Below are 17,393 nucleotides of genomic sequence, written 5' to 3'. Positions count from 1 at the left end.
AAACAGAGGAATGACAAAACGTAACATGAGATAACTTTTCAGGCTGATGACAAGGTGTTGTTAAAGGATGAAACATTGAGACGTGGTGGATCTCACAAGCTAGAACCTACCCTTCTGAGGTCCCTACGAAATAGAATGAATTGATGGCATAAATTGTCTGTAAGAAATTAATAAAAAAGCTAAATTATTAAGGTGCACAAGAATAGGCTAAAATTATACGTGTAACAGGTCGAAGTATGAGTCAAAGGGTTGAAAATTGGCTCCTATTTAGGTTGCGGTAGGTATACTTCTCACTATCCCAACGGTGCTTTGGAAGTAGCGACAAGTGTTGGTAGCACTAATTTAAAATACCCCACTAAGACATGTCCAGAATTTAATGAGATTTTAGAAATTTGAACCAGGATAACCAAGGGGCCAATAAATAAACTTGGTGGAACAGAATACCATGTGTACTATCATAACACCCGTTAAAAAGAATGTAGTTAGAGAGAACACAGCCTAGATGTCAATCTCGCACTTGGGATGGCAGGACCAAGGGTCCAATCCCATAGAATAGTACAGAATAGGGAGATGTGATAATCTGATGTGTGCATGTAACAGTGCAAGTTCTAAGGAGATAAATACCTTATCTTCTTGTCTTATTTTGGGCTGTTTTGGTGCAGGGAAGCTCCAGCCCATTTAAGAGTGAAAATTATACCTGTAGTATGAAGTGAGAACGGGCTCACTGAGTAAATTACAGTAATAAAAGGATTAGGAAAATTGAACGGCCGAATGAAAGACTGACTCTTACAAGCCAAGGCTAACATAACAGTATTTCAGCAGATAAGCAGAGACAGTAGCCTTCGGCACAAGTTATTTATTTATTTATTTATTTAGCTTATGGCTAGTATATAATTCAACATACAAACATTCATGTTAGTAAACACGGCGTGCCTTGCTGCTGATAAGGATCAAGTTGAACGAATTTGACCTCCGCAAACGAGTGTACGGAGAGTGAAATGATATAACTGTCCCAACAGGGATGAACAATGCAAAATGGGTTTTCAGCTGCCGTGGTGTGGAGTTTTGGGAAAAGCGGATTGAATTTTAGCTTCTCGCTGAGCAGCGGAGTAAGCGGAGCAAGTGTAATGCTGATTCCTTACAATAATTCTATTGCACTTCACATTACAACTATACTATTATGGTGTCTGCTCTTGGCAACACCGCGTACGGGATATGAACCCCCCCGGCATGGAAATCGTTCCTTAGGGTGATACTGGCACTTATACATATCGTGAATGTGGAAAGTTGGTAAAAATATCCCCACTGTTATAGTGTTTGCAGTTTAGAAATTGCAAATTCTGCACAGATATACTACTGTGGGAGTACAATAGAAACTTCTCTTTACAGGTCACCCCGTAAGAAAAAGAAGGCATATATTACACTCAAGATGAATTGGATAGTTTATGTAGTAATTTTAATGCATTTTTCAGGAAAAATAGCTGGGGAAGGATTGAATTTTCAGGCGACTCCTTATGCGAAAACTCCACGGATATATGTCTACACAGAATGGAGATTGGTAACTTATGTTAACATACACAAACTACCAGAGGCATACACAGTAATTAGGAAAAACATACAAAAGAATCAGGTATTATGTTACAAACTACAGAGTGAACTAAATTTTACCTGCCAGCATGAGGTGCAAATGGAGATTAGTCGCTTACAAAGAGTACAACAATTACGGGATATTTTGAAGCAGTTTACTAAAGATACTGTAAAACGAGAAAGAAGAGGTATATTTAATTTTATTGGCACGTTATCGAAAACGTTATTCGAAATTTTGGACAACGTTGATACAGACTTCTATCAGGGTAAAATATCAGAATTAGAGAGTGAGCAACTTTCATTGCTTAAGCTTGCGCAAGAACAAATGATTGTAGTAAAGTTTACACCACAATCACTGAATAATACTTTGTATGACGCGACAGCTAATGAATTAAAATTAAATAAAAATTTAGAGCAACTAAAAGAGTTACTGGGAAACGAAACAAGTCAGGTAAAACATACGTTCATGCAATTAGATATTGAGATTGCCATTAATCAATATTTAATAGAAACAGAGGATCTTATTTTGCAAGTATATGATCAGTATAAGGTGATATCATCCGGGATAATGTATGCACAGCTACAGATAATTTGCATGCAAGCCTTTAAGAAGTCACAAGGACAGTTTCCCCAAGGGATGACCCTCCCATTAGAGTTGGCTATGGTTTGAGATTACTTGCTTTACAAGATTGCAACTGTAAATGCATTCATAAATAAGAATATGCTGGTGTATGCAGTAATAATGCCTCTAAGCTAACATTTTAAAAGCAGAGATCTGGAATATTCTATATTGAGTTTGAATTTGTAGGAAGCCAAGCAGTGATGCAATCTTACTTTGAAAGACATGTTGTGTACATGTGAGAGTGGAAGAAGCGTAGTTCACATCAGGACATAGGTCAAGTAGTAATAGTGGATGTGCACAATATTGACATCACGTATGCTTAGTGAGGGACACAAAGCAAGCTTCGAAAATGTTCTGGAACATGTGACATTACGTGACGGGAGGATTCAATACGAAGGAACCAATCAGAGAATAGTGCTACTGTTACATACACGGGCGATTGCGGTGAGTGGTAATTAAGTGGATCTTTCTAGAAAGGAAAGATAAGGATACATTAATTGGAATTTTTTTTTTTTTTTTTTTTTTTTTTTTTTTTTTTTTTTGCTAGTAGCTTTACGTCGCACTGACACAGATAGGCCTTATGGCGACGATGGGATAGGAAAGGCCTAGGAGTTGAAAGGAAGCGGCCGTGGCCTTAATTAAGGTACAGCCCCAGTATTTGTCTGGTGTCAAAATGGGAAACCACAGAAAACCATCTTCAGGCCTGCCGACAGTGGAGTTCGAACCCACTATCACCCGAATACTGGATACTGGCCGCATATAAGCGACTGCAGCTATCGAGCTTGGTAGTTAGAGCAGTAGTAGGTTCTCGAATTTAAGAGTGACTTAGTCGGTTGGACAGTCACAAGGTTCCACACCGATATTTAGTTAGGTGCTGGAATTTTAGTAACTCAGTTAGGAAGTAGACCAGGAAACATTCTTTTGCTGCGGAGGTTCTGACTCACTGCAGCAGCAAAGGATACCAAGGGATGCCAACGCGGAAGAGAGAAGCAAGAAGAAAGAAGCCTTCAGCATCCACGCTAAGTATCTACTGATTAAGAGACTTCAAAGAATAAGGGAAGGTTTTTAGAGTTATAAGTAGAATATAAATTTGTGTACTTAAAGACAGATTCGGAGACTAACTAACTGATATCTTGCAGAAAATAATCAAGAAGGTAACAGTGTTGTAAAGTGATCAATTGTAAATGGTATATTCTAATTTTGTTTTGTAATAAATTAGAGTACGTTGAAATTTGTGTCAGTGTATTAATTCATGTTGGTGTCAGTGTGATAATTTATATTGGTGCCTGTGAATTGATTTATAACGCGGTCAATCTGATATTTGAACCCCACTGAGCTCGATAGCTGCAGTCGCTTAATTGCGGCCAGTATCCAGTATTCGGGAGATAGTGGGTTCGAACCCCACTGTCGGCAGCCCTGAAGATGGTTTTCCGTGGTTTCCCATTTCACACCAGGCAAATGCTGGGGCTGTACCTAATTAAGGCTACGGCCGCTTCCTTCCCACTCCTAGCTCCTTCCTATCCCATCATCGTAATAAGACCTGTCTGTGTCGGTGCGACATAAAGCAATAAAAATATATTTGGACCCCAGTGCCTAACCTGTCCAATCCCTAGGATATGACAATGCGCTCTCCTTTATGTCCCAAATGCAACCCCTAAACTCCTCTCATAACCATGTGATAAAATCTGTAACGTTATTCACAATCCAGTTTTGTGTTTACCCCAAAAAAGATCTTTCCTTATATTAACACCTAGGTACTTAGTGATTCCCATAAGGAACTTCCACCCCCTAAACACAGTAATTAAAACTGAGAGGATTTTTCCTATTTGTGAAATTTACAACCTGACTTTTCACCCCATTCCCTGATGTCCATCTCACAACATTGTTGAGGTCTTCCTGTATTCATCAAACTCTTGTAACATATTTATTACTCTATACAGAATAACATCATCCACAAAAAGTCTTATCTCAGATTCCAGTTCATTACTCATACCATTTACATATATAAGTACATGGTTTCTTGAGGAATTCTATTAATGATTACAAAATCAGATAGTGCTTCACCTACTCTAATTCTCAGAGTTCTAATTTCTAGAAATATAACCACCCAATCAGTAACTCTTTTGTCTAGTTCAATTGCCCTCATTTTTGCCAGTAATCACCCTTTATCTACCTTGTCGAACATTTTAGATAGATCATTTGCAATGCAGTCCAGTTGACCTCCCAAATACAAAACATCCACCACATCCTGCTGGATTCCACAAGTTGAGCCTCAGTGGAATAACCTAAACACAAACTGACTTCTATTGAACCAGTTATTAATTTTGCATACATCCTCTAATGTAATCAGAAAGAATGCTTTCCCAAAGCTTACAATGCAACACATGTCAATCATCATCTCTCTATCAGCTCCCGTTGGGTTGGAATGTTTATAGTACCTTCCCACCTTCCTCTATTTGAACACCATTGTTTCTCCTTAACTGTGTTCCAATCCCGGTTTCTACTAATTATAGTATTCTCGATCATTTTCAACTATTAAAGTCTGGGTCTTCTTTTTGCCCTCCCTCTTTCTGCCTGGGTCTCCACCATCCACTTCGGCATCCTTCCTTCTTACAACTTATTTATTTTATTTTATTTTATTTATTTGATTGATAAATAGGGTTCCAGAGAGCAAGAGCTCTGTCAAGAGGAACAATACATAGATAATCACAACAATGGCGGATTAACGCATAAGGTCTAAAAGTGAAAGAGTAATAATAGTGGTTTTACATATACTTTAAGTATCACAATTTACCTAATGGATAGGATTATATTAAGTGGATTATCATCAGAGTAACAATACAGGAGGAACAACTTTTTGACTTTTAAGATTTGGAAATGAAAATATCAGAGAAATAACTGTTACACATTTATAGTGCCTAACAGGTACTTCTTAAGCTTATTACGAAATGGCACAGTTTTAGAGATGATTGCTATGTTGTCAGGAATGCTGTTATATTCAGATATTAGTAAGTGTTGCACTCCCTTAGTGCCAAACCTTGTTGTATAATTTTGATGAACATGTAATTTATTTTTTTGCCTTGTCTTATATGAATGGATGTCAGTGACTTTAGGAAATTCAGAGTTGGTGAACATTTTGTTATGCAAGACGTTATGAATAAGAAGTGATGCGTTTAATGAGATTAATTTCTTAAGAGGTAATATATTTGTTTCAGAGTACATTTTATTTCGAGAATACAGTTGATGAAATCCATACATAAATCTAATAACCCTGTTTTGTAAGACCTCCAAAGTATTTAAGTTATTTTGGGTTGCTTTGCCCCAAATGAAACACAAGTAAGAAAGTCGAGATTGTATCATTGTGAAATAAATTAGACGAAGAGTGTCAATTGTTAGTAGGTACTTAATCTTGCCAATGATACCAACCAAGACAGAGATTTTATTTTTTACGTTTAATATATGAGGTGTCCAGAGTCCACGATATTTAACTTCTTTAACCCATTGCAACTTCGTAGTGCCAAATAATATATTTGTAGTTGCATTTAGGTCATTTTGTGATTTATCGAACATCATACAGACAGTTTTTGAGTAATTGGCTGTTAGAAGATTTTTTCTCAGCCATTCATCTAAGATATAACAGTCATGCTGGATATCTGCAACTATTTCATCTTCAGAACTTGATGAATAGAACAGTGAAGTATCATCTGCCAAAAGTGATATTTTACCCTTAAAAGAACACAGGGCTATGTCATTAATATATATAAGAAACAAAACTGGACCCAATATGGAACCTTGTGGTACACCAAAGCAGATCTTTTGTAGCTCACTTTTATTCATGCCAATCTGAACATATTGTTGTCGATTTGATAAGAAATCCTTAAACCAGAGCAGCGAGGGACCTCTCACACCTGCCTTTTCCAGTTTGTATATCATAAGTTCACGGCTAACAGTATCAAAAGCCTTTTTTAAATCAATAAACAGCCCAGCAGTCTTGTAACCTTTATCAATATAATTTTGAAGCTCAATTATAATATCCATTAAGGCAGGATTCACCCCAGCCTTTTCTCTGAAGCCATATTGAAATCTGGAAAAATAATTGCATTTTTCGAGGTAACTAATAAGCCTAACTTTGACAACAGTTTCTAAGATTTTAGATAATTCAGGTGGTATTGAGATGGGTCGGTAGTTTCCAGGGTCGGATCTATCATTCTGTTTGTGTATAGGAACCACTCTAGAGATCTTTAATGAATCAGGGACAATGCCTTTTGCCAAAGAGCAGTTGATAAATTCAGATATTGGACCAGAGAGTGCTCGATTACAGATTTTGAGAAGTTTACTGGAAATACCATCACTAGCAACTGAGCGAGCATCTTTGAGAGAATTGATTATTGTAGACACTTCTTCTAGAGAACATGGTTCTAGGAAAAGGGAATTAGGATGATTATTGATTGTAGCAGTATGTTCAGGATGTGGAACAATATTTGAAGATAGTGTGGCAGGGACTGAGATAAAATTATTATTCAGGGCATTACAAATGTCACTTTTGTCTTCAAAACATTCATTCCCTAGCTTGATACGTGTAATATTGATTGTTGACTTTGAAGGTTTACCAAGAACTTCGTTTATGAGTTGCCAGGTGTGTTTAGTGTTGTGTAGATTGTTTTTAAATTGATTATCATAGTACAACTTCTTGAGAGTCCTTTTCAGGGTTGTAACTCTATTGCAGTAACTTTTATATTCTTCTTTAATTATACTGTTGTGTGGGTGTTTTCTCAATTTACAAACAATCTAAGTTCTAAGGTAAAGTATTTCCACTCTAATTTCCTTCTTTATGTCCTCAATTCTTACTCTGTCCTCTGCCCTTTGTCTTTTCTATCATATTTCTTAAAAATTTAATTTCACTTGCCTGGATTTTATTCTCCAGTCATTTTGTCAGAGTTCAGGTCTCTGCTGCATGTGTCAGAATTGGACAGTAGTATATCTTATACAACACCTCTTTACACTTCATTGGTACTTCCCTCCTCTGCACCAGGTTTCTCACACTCTGGTAGAATGCATTTTCCTGTTGAATCCTTTTACTGATCCCATGTCCAGCCCTGTATCCCACACAATTTCAAAGTTTTGCGCCTTTATTTTAATAATTCCCTTCCCTTTCTACTGTACTCAACACCATTGTCTCACATTTTTCCACACTGATTTTCATTCCATAATTTTCAATAATCTCACTCAATATGTTGAGCTGCCCTTGTATTTCCTCTCTGTTTGCTTCCCATACCACAATATTATCTGCTAACAGTATTACCTTCAGCTCCCTGTCCTCATATTTTACCTTTGTCTTCTTCACAAGACAGCAAGCACCCTTCCTTGCCATAGTCCAGTTTCATTCCAAAACCACTCTGCTCTCCCCACACGTATCTGGGTACTGCTGCAACATTTTTTTGTACACTGCTTGCACATATGAACACAGATATTTACTGCAATAAGAAGTAAATGTAATGTACAAAATCATGCCCTAAAATAATTTCCATAACAGTTTATAATTCACATGAAAAGTGGATCAAACAATTCAAAGCAAGTAAAAGTAAAATATTTCTGAGTCCCATGCTTGAACAAGAATTTATAGTATGTTTTAATACACAATGTTACGTGGCCCTGCAACCATCAGCCCTATTGTAGCCCCCTTTGATATTTCATGGAAGGAATGAACGAGTCAAAAACCGGGGAGTTTGCATCTGGCCTGAGGGCATATGATGGCTTCTGCTTCTGTTGTGTTTTCCATCTGGTTTCACCATGGATTTTCTGGAAGGCAAAACTAGAACATTCAAATTTCTGGCTGCACTCCGAAGACACTAGAACTTAATCACCAGGTCTGCTGCAAACAGGTAGTTGTAGTTGAGTTGTTGGTGTTGAATGGAGTTGTCTTCGTGAGTGATATGGGTTAAGTAGTTCACTGTGCGGAGTTATCACGAGTTGATTGTGCAAGATATCGGTTTTGTCTAGAGTCAAGACAAGTGTCATATGTTGTGGTGACCGGCAGACATGATTTTGAATCCGGCTGCATGAAGCTGCTGTGTGAAGTGACTGGTAAATGCAAAGCTAAGTCAAGGTGAAACCTGTCATTCAAGAGTTGAAGAAGGCCCCCGTTCCTACGGTCAGTCAAAGTCGATATGAAGAGTACTGATTACAATTGCAGACACCCCTCCTGCCAACAGTCCCCATCAATTTGTAAAGTATTAATGATAATGGCAGACACACCCTTTCTACAATGCTACAAATCGATTTTGATGAAAATAGATTGATATACGAAAGTACATACACGTTCACAGTATTGTAGACCTTCATTTACAGATTAACTGATGCTAAACCATATGTCACATCAACAAACAGATTGCACCATAAGATGCCTCTTTTAGTGATCTACATGGTTGAACCTATGACATTTTTTCCTCTCCTCTATTTATGGGTTAGACTGAGTTAGAAATGTTGACAAGAGTGAAATTTGGGTAAAGTTTTCACACACTGCAGTACTTTTCGGATACTTATGTGACAATTAGAAACATAGAATTTGGTTCGCAAATAGCCACTGTGTGGGAGAATGTTCGTGTCGAATTTGATGATGTCAAACTATGAAATATACTGTAAAAAGCACGTAATATACATACAATTGAGAAATACAGCCAAATCTAATGTATAAGGGGAAGAGATACGGCAAAAAGTCATAGGACCAAAATTGTAGATCACTCCAAATTGAACAAAGATCATGCTATCTGCTTTGTGATACGACTTACAGACTTAATCATTTAGCCACCAAATTCCTAGAAACAAAGGTTTGCACCATAATTAAAATTGCCTCAATGTTTCATTATTTTGGGGGGGGGGGGGAGTAAAAAGTGAACAATTTAAACACTTGGAATTTTTCCGTCAGTTACAGGCTAAATTTGGCCAAATTTCATTTTTCTAGCTCTTCTGGCAGATTGTGCCGCCATCTTGATTTGGGAGGAGAGGAATAAAAATTAGGACTGTCAGGAAACTTTGAAGCCCACAAAACATATATTTTATCGCTTTGGATAAATATATCCAACTCCATTCTTATGCTGAGCCCCAAATTTGAAACCCTCCAGCGTGCCCAATCAGGGAATTTTGCGAATTTTTTATTTTTCTATGGATCCTGAGGTCATCAGTAGAGAACTGCACAGATATACTAAATATTATCCGCATCCGCTCTGCTTCCAGACTTCCCGCATCCGCACATGGCTATCCGCGGATATTGTAAATATTTAACTACAGTATATTACACCACCCAAGGTATTGAAACGGATAGATCTGTTAACATAACACAACAGACCTGATACCTGGAAACAGAACCTCTACAGTCACAGGTTCATGAAGGATTTCTCTTGCGACAACGGACGTAGTGACATATGTTCCTAGCTTCCATTAATTGCGGGCAGGAGCCAGTTTAGCTTAGGTTAGATTTACGGCTTTATGATCTCCAGGATATTTTATATCACCATTCTCTCATACCAATATCAAGGTTCGCCTAACCACAAGCAAAAATAAGGGTATAACTGAGTGAAAATCAATAAACTTCATTATTATTCAGAAATTATCAGCAAAATTATCCGTACTGCCATAGAGTTTGCATCCGCCAAAGACACTAACTTGGCGGATATCCGCGGATATCCACATCCATGCAGTCATCAGCTTCCCTAGTACGAAGTTTCTAAGATACATGGAAGTGCTAATGTACTAATAAAATCGTAACAACCTGAATGTGTATGAATGTCCCATGCATCACCCAGAGAACTGCCCTCTGACTATTGCACACAAGAAAGAACTGATACAATCAAACTCAGTCAAGTTGAAGAAAGTAGAATTCTATAGAATAAGAGATGAGTGCTCACAAATTGGTAATAATAATAATAATAATAATAATAATAATAATAATAATAATAACATTACATACATTATCATTATAGACTGTTATGCCTTTCAGCATTCAGTCTGCAAGCCTCTGTGAATTTACTGAACGTCTCCACAATCCTCGATTTGCAACTAGTGCTGAGGCCTCATTTAGTTCTATACCTCTTATCTTTAAATCGTTAGAAACTGAGCCTAACCATCATCGTCTTGGTCTCCCTCTACTTCTCTTACCCTCCATAACAGAGTCCATTATTCTCCTAGGTAACCTATCCTCCTCCATTCGCCTCACATGACCCCACCACCGAAGCCGGTTTATGCGTACAGCTTCATCCATCGAGTTCATTCCTAAATTAGCCTTTATCTCCTCATTCCAAGTAATAATAATAATAATAATAATAATAATAATAATAATAATAATAATAATAATAATAATAATTGTTAAGGAGATACCTGTGGAGCAGAAAGAGGTTAAAGAAGGTGCTGGGGTGAATGGGTCTATCTACAATATCAAAGTTGAGTTAAAACTTTACAAGGCTATATTTCTTTTCCAAAAACAAACTTAACAATATTTTCACTGAGTGAACATGACAATATATCAGGTACAAAGCAATCTTGAAACAAGACTAGGAAAATCCAAGATTCAGAACTTTAACAATTTTGGGCTTCAAGCCCCTATTTTACGTCAAAGATACCAGATTCAGTTTACCGAACTTCAATTAAAATAAGAAATCCTTTAGTTAAGGGCAGAAATCCCCTAATTCAAGAGCACTTGCTCCATCAATTACAAATGTCAAGCCTTCCAGAGGCACCCTTCACAATCACAAACTTTGAAAAGAGCACACCGGCTCTCCATTTCTTACAGCCCGCTTAAGGCAATATTACCTCAAAATTTACACTCTCAGAATTACAAATAACAAGGTTTTATACAGGGGTATCTAGTACCCAACCTACAGGGCCTTTACGAAAAAGAACAGTTTAAAAAGAACGGCCCGAACACAAAATGAATGGAGGCATACACTTGCACTCCTAGATCATGAAGAATAAAATCCTAACAGGGCTCTTGGCCCACAGATACAGGAGCTAATCCCAAGCTACTGAGGTGACACGAATAAAAATTCAATGAATGCATTACGGAAAGGAAGAAAAACAGTTACAAAATGTAGTCACCTCAAAACCACGATGAAGGGGAGCTCGAGAGGGTACATCACTCTCTATCCCCGGTTTACAGTAAGTTAAAGAATTTATGATTTTTTTTTTTACATTAGCCAGAAGAAAGTTACATTTTAGAAAAGCAAGTTACATAACTAAAGATTTGGAACTTTACCCTTGGATTAAGCTGCGAGGTAGCTGCCACAAGAAAGATGTAATTTATGCGGCCATTACCTTATAGATGTTCTGCTGCCGACGAAAGAGGCTGCCCGCCTCCTGCTTAAACACACACACTCAGACGACGATCAATTGGCCAAAAACGTGAAAAGCCGCAGTTTATAAACCCTCAGGGAAGGTTCGAGATCATTCAAGACTAAACTAGCCACACCCTCTCAATTTAATTGGTTAATCTCGAAGTTACACTCAGAATCGAACAAGAAGCCTGTGATAGGTTGAAAAATAATTACAGAAATGTTTGATTGGCCAGATTCAAAACTGGCGGAAGGAAAAAAAGGAGGGTTGCCAACCCAAAAATAAATTAACATAGATAAGTTATGGAAAACCTAGGAATACAAAACTTCTTTAAGTTATAAGTTCTTACACCTTGCACCAGGGTGCATGATCATAGTTTTTTGGTAGTGCCATCTGTGGAAAAATGTCCAAACTTCTTGATGTATATCAAAACAAAACAAGGAGAAATTCAGTCAGTTTAGGAAACCGCACAATAACAAAATTACTTAATATTTCAGTGGAGACATCTTCTGATTAAAGTTCCAACTTGTTGTGTTATTATTTTCACTTTTGATTGATAGAGGAGTTCCTTTAGGCGCTAATTTTGAATGCGCGGCGTTGAGGTGTACCTCCTGGTACAATAATAATAATAATAATAATAATAATAATAATAATAATAATAATAATAATAATAATAATAATAATAATAATGGTTTTACGTCCCACTAACTACTTTTTTGACAATTTTCGGAGACGCCAAGATGCCTGAATTTTGTCCCACAGGAGTTCTTTTACGTGCTAGTGTATCTTATATTGGTATTACATTCCATGAGTCTCTCGAATTCCTACAACATTTTTATGACTTATGAGAACCATAACTTAACAATAAAATAACATAACTGAAACTCTCTCACCTAAGGATAGAATCATGCATGTTCTGAGCAATGTTGGTATCTTCTGTCTGCATCCAAAGATCTCCAGCACCAGTACAAGAAGACCTACCCACCTCCATATAGAAGAAACAGTCAGAGTGGCCACATCGACGAATGCTCATCAGCTAAAACAATCAAAGAATTTTCCGTTCATAAATAGTTACATTATTCTAAATGAAATTTCAACATATTAGGTCGTGTTCAGTACATATTAAAGATGTTAAGGTGACACTCCGGAGATAGAAAGATATTTTTACACAATGCATAGGTTTTCACAAAACTTTGTGGGAATGTCACCCACATCAAAATAGAGATATCACGAACATTTCATTCATATACAATTAAGAGTTTTTCCAAAAAAAAAAAAAGTTTGAATCCTTTTAAATTGTTAATTCCATTTTTTCATGAAATTTAATTAAATTTGTAAATTTGTAATTAGGTAGATAATACGTCTTTTAAAAGCACTACATATCAATTTTTCTGTACATAATTTATATAAGGAGATATACTGTACTAAAGTTTGTGTAATTTTTACATTCTAAAATATAGGACCTAAAAATCTCTACTACTTGCAAAAATTCTGCAATCAAAAATTCCATAAGCAGGTTTCTTAATATAGCTGTGATGCATATACCATACAAGTTTTGTTACATTTGACTGAATATTATGGGAGATAAATGGGTTTTAAGTGTAAAAATTACAATTGGCAGGAAAATTAAATCAAAGTTCAAGTGACGTTTTCTTCCTGATTCATTACCTAAAAGTCATCAGAACCGTATGTTTTTCCTTCTTTCTCTTTTTCCTTTCTTAGCAGCTTCTGTACGAATACTGGTAACACTGGAAGCTTGTCTCTTCTTCTTATCCTTCTCCAAAGAACTGAAAATGATTCACCTGCATTTTGTTTCTTCACAATGCTACCTTTTCTGAGTCGAAGTTATGGGGATTGTAGTTTCTGTCATGTCACAATTGTTGGGTATAGGTGCAGGACTTATATGGCTTGAAGTTGATGCGACACTTTCCTGATGAGAACAATCTGATTCCGATTACATGTCATGACCTATTGTCCCTGATTTCTTTAATGGAAACTCCTGTCCAGTAATAGCTGATCCCCATCTTTCTATCAAAAGTTCAGCAATTCATCGCTTAGCTAAGGCTAATTTATGTTTATGCATATTGTTTATTCCCTTGAATGCAAGCTATCAATTATTGCAGCACAATGTCTTTCAATAATAACAGTATCTTGATACACAACTACAAGACGTTACTTGAGTGCGTACTTCACAAAAGTAAACAGACTGACTACCACCACAGAGCCCACAAAAAAGATTAAACATACAAGAATATCAAAACTTAATAGTTGTCGGCACTATTTTGTAGTACCATCAGGAATACCAATACAAGCAGAAAATGCTGCTCAATGACAGTCAAGTACTGAAATATTAGTCCGTAACAGGCTTTATAAATTCATGCAGAAATGTGGTACATCTTACCGCTTGAGTCTTGAAGATATCGGGAGGGGGGGGGGGGCTTTTAGACCATCTCATGGATGCGTAATTGCAAAGAACAGGCATATTTGATTGAATGGAAACATGACAATGACATCATTACCTAACAAAGCAGATCAACAGATGCCACACCCATTTCTGCTGTGTGCAGACTGGCAAGTGATAAATTGTTTGAATTCAATGAAATAACTGTGAGCTTGCATCCGGGAGATAGTGGGTTCGAATCCCACTGTCGGCAGTCCTGAAGATGGTTTTCTGTGGTTTCCCATTTTCACACCATGCAAATGCTGGGGCTGTACCTTAATTAAGGCCACGGCCGCTTCTTAGGCCTTTCCTAACCCATCGTCGCCGTAAGACCCATCTGTGTTAGTGCGACGTAAAGCCACTAGCAAAAAAAAACAAAAAAAAAACAAACCTCTGTGACAAGAAAGAAGAAATTCAATTCCAGTCATTAAAAAAAATTGCCAAAATATTGATTTTTGTCTCTGGAGTGTCGCCTTAAGTTGAGAGCAAAAATGGCCAATTGAACACCGGAGGGATCCGAAACCACAACCTTCAAATTCTGTGTCCGATGTTCTATCCAAGTGAGCTATGTTGGCCTAGGTCTTATTTGTTCTGTTGGAAAGGACTAATGGTTTGGTTAGCCATTTTTATTCTGTATTCAACATCTCTTTAATATGTACTGAACATGACCTAATATGTTGAAAGTCTATTTTAAATACAATGCAGTCAAGAAAAAGAAATATTCATAGTCAAATTACATATTAGTGCATTTAAACATAATCACTCTGTGAAAAAATTAATAATTTTATTTTTTGCTATTTGTTTAACATCGCACTAACACATCAAAGATTTTCGGTGACGGAAGGGTGGGAGATTGGGAAGGTAGCGGCCGTGGCCTTCATTAAGATACAGCCCCAGCATTTGCCAGGCATGAAAAATGGGAAACCACGGAAAACCATCTTCAGGGCTGCCAACAGTGGGGTTCGAATCCACTATCTCCCGGATGTAAACTCACAGCTGCGTGACCCTAACCGCACGGCCACTTGCTTGGTAAATGTTGATTTAAGAATCTGCAAACGGATATCCAGTACACAAACAGAATAGTGGTTTAGTTTTATAGAATGTAAACAGAGTAATAGTCAAATTAATAACAGTAAATTGTAGAGAACCTGTAATGAGAAGAAAAATGAAAACACACGAGATTTAGAACACTACCTGAACAGAATAATAAAACACACTTCATGAGAGAAAAATGAAGATAAGGTATAAAACCTTCTTCTTCTGGAGCAGTCTCCTCACAGAAGGTTGGCAACCTTATGCAATAAGTTTACCTACTTTGTGTTTCCTGTATCAGAGTTGCTATATTGTGGATGCTGAGAAACTTCTGGAGGTTCTGCATCTATGTTTCCGTTCAATCTTACCTTCTATCATCCAGATGGCCATGGAGAATTTATTAGCCAAGGATATTGCATGTGATCTTTTTTGGAGTTATTCTTTTAAGTATTTTTCAGCAGAACAGGATTGTGATTGTGGTTATTTATAGAGATTTTTATACGATACTATGTTATATGTATTTTCATTAGCCTATTTTGTGATATAATCTATTCGAGTTGGTGTATATATTTCAGTCTGGGAAGCCATATTTGTTTATTTACTTACAGTGCTAAGTTGCCATAGCACTCGAATGGTCAGCTGGTGATCACATAAAGTGAGGTTAACCAAAGTTCATCTACCTCTGCTGACGATTCATGTACTGAGAAGCATAACTCAAATAAAAGATATATTTTGGATAATGCCAAAAGTAATTACTCTCAGCCTGTGTGTACTCATTGCAGGCAACTGTTTAAGTCCACTCAAGAGGTCAATATTCAGATCTCAAAAACAAATTCTAATGAGCAGAATAGACACATAGCTGGGACATTACACCACCAAGTTAAGTGCTGAAGTAAATTTAGGAACATCTTCAGAACAAGGGCATCAATACAGAAAAGAACAAGAGTTGATCAAGGGAGGTCAGCTAGGATAGATAAGTGAGGAGCCTGGCACGAGTAAGCGGAAGCAATGCCATGACTCAGTTAAGGGCACCATAGTGACCAACCCATGCTCTGAAGTTAAGAGCCCCTGGCGCCCCTTTTAGTCGCCTTTTATGACACGCAGGGAATACCGTAGATGTATTCTAGTCCGCATCCGCAGGGGTCCACACCTCATTACTTTCCTCATCTGAGTCAGGATCAAGAGCATTATCATTGTGCATTGTAGATAACAATAACATGTTCCCCACCTTTTTTAGGTACTTACCAGTACATATAATACTTCCTAATTTCCTGGAAAAAACTGGCTCACTTCCCTAGGCCTAAATGAATGATTATGAAACTACACTGGAATAAATGTAGCAGAGGAAATTCGAGTTGCCAGAGAATCCGGTCTACCTCTGCTTTTTCCTGAACAAATTTCACATTTAAGGTTTGAACCAGGGGCTCCATGATGAAATGATGACGTCTAACTGCCTCAGCCATAGAGGGCCAGTTCTTTTTCTTTGTTCATTATGCCAATTCAAGGAGCGTGTTTGAACTTGTTCGTTGGCCTGATGCTTTCGCCTTCTTATCCTCCGAAAATCTCTTCATAAATGCACTGTGTTGCATCTTGCGTTCAGTGGACCACTTCCTACCAAGTTTCTTTTTAGGTTTCTCCGTGAATTTGTGCTCGGCTACTATTGTACTGAAGGCTCCACGATCTTCCATGATGTCTGTGATATTCATTTCTTGGAGGTCTGCCTTAGTTTCTTCCAGCCAGTTTATTTTGACTTTTTTGTTTTTGTTTTTTAGCTGATTACTTTAAATAATCGTTTGGTGAGTCTGTCACAGCCCATTCTATAGATATGGCCAACGAATTTCAGGCATCTCTCGTGCATGGCATCAGTGAACCTGTAAGTTAATGAGTAACATTGTTTTTGTCTTAATTCACATTCCATTTTCTCTCATGGGACCATACATTTTCCAGAGAATTTTCCTTTCTTGCTTCTCAATGTCTATAATTTTAGAGTGACCTCCACGAGATATGGTTTCTAAGCCTTAGAAAGTGGTGGAAGAATAGAAACTGGACGATAGTCAGAGGTCAGTTTAGAATAGTATATCTTAGGCACTGGGATGACATTGGCTTGTTTCCAGAGTGCAGGGAAAGTCCCATTTCTGAGACAGTAATTGAATATATGTGTGATAATCGGGAGGATAGCGCCTATTATATTTGTATGAAATGCATAGGGATGTCATCGACTCCTACTGCTTTAGATTTAATAGAGTATAGTACTTTTTTAATTTGGTTGCTAGTGCCTTTTGGAAAGAAAATTGAGGACGGTTAAGTGGAGGGACGGCTGATTGATTTGTATTTAATTCTGCCTGATTGATTGGTTTAAATGCGATTCGTTCTTCAGAGAAACATGTA

The 17,393-nt window shown here is 37.3% G+C and overlaps 1 protein-coding gene across 2 annotated transcripts in view; it reads right to left on the bottom strand.

The window, feature by feature from the left end:
* Positions 1 to 17,393, bottom strand: part of chico (insulin receptor substrate 1 chico) — a 454,841-nt gene that overhangs the window by 307,840 nt on the left and 129,608 nt on the right. For both annotated transcript variants that reach the window (XM_067136485.2, XM_067136486.2), the window contains exon 6: positions 12,427 to 12,569. In XM_067136485.2, coding sequence (XP_066992586.2) covers positions 12,427 to 12,569 — 143 coding nt within the window. The remainder of the gene's footprint in view (positions 1 to 12,426; positions 12,570 to 17,393) is intronic.

The sequence above is a fragment of the Anabrus simplex genome, chromosome 1 (assembly GCF_040414725.1).
Source record: "Anabrus simplex isolate iqAnaSimp1 chromosome 1, ASM4041472v1, whole genome shotgun sequence".
NCBI classification, from domain to species: domain Eukaryota; kingdom Metazoa; phylum Arthropoda; class Insecta; order Orthoptera; family Tettigoniidae; genus Anabrus; species Anabrus simplex.
Note: the sequence above shows the minus strand (reverse complement) of the source record. Positions and strands in the feature narration are given on the sequence as shown.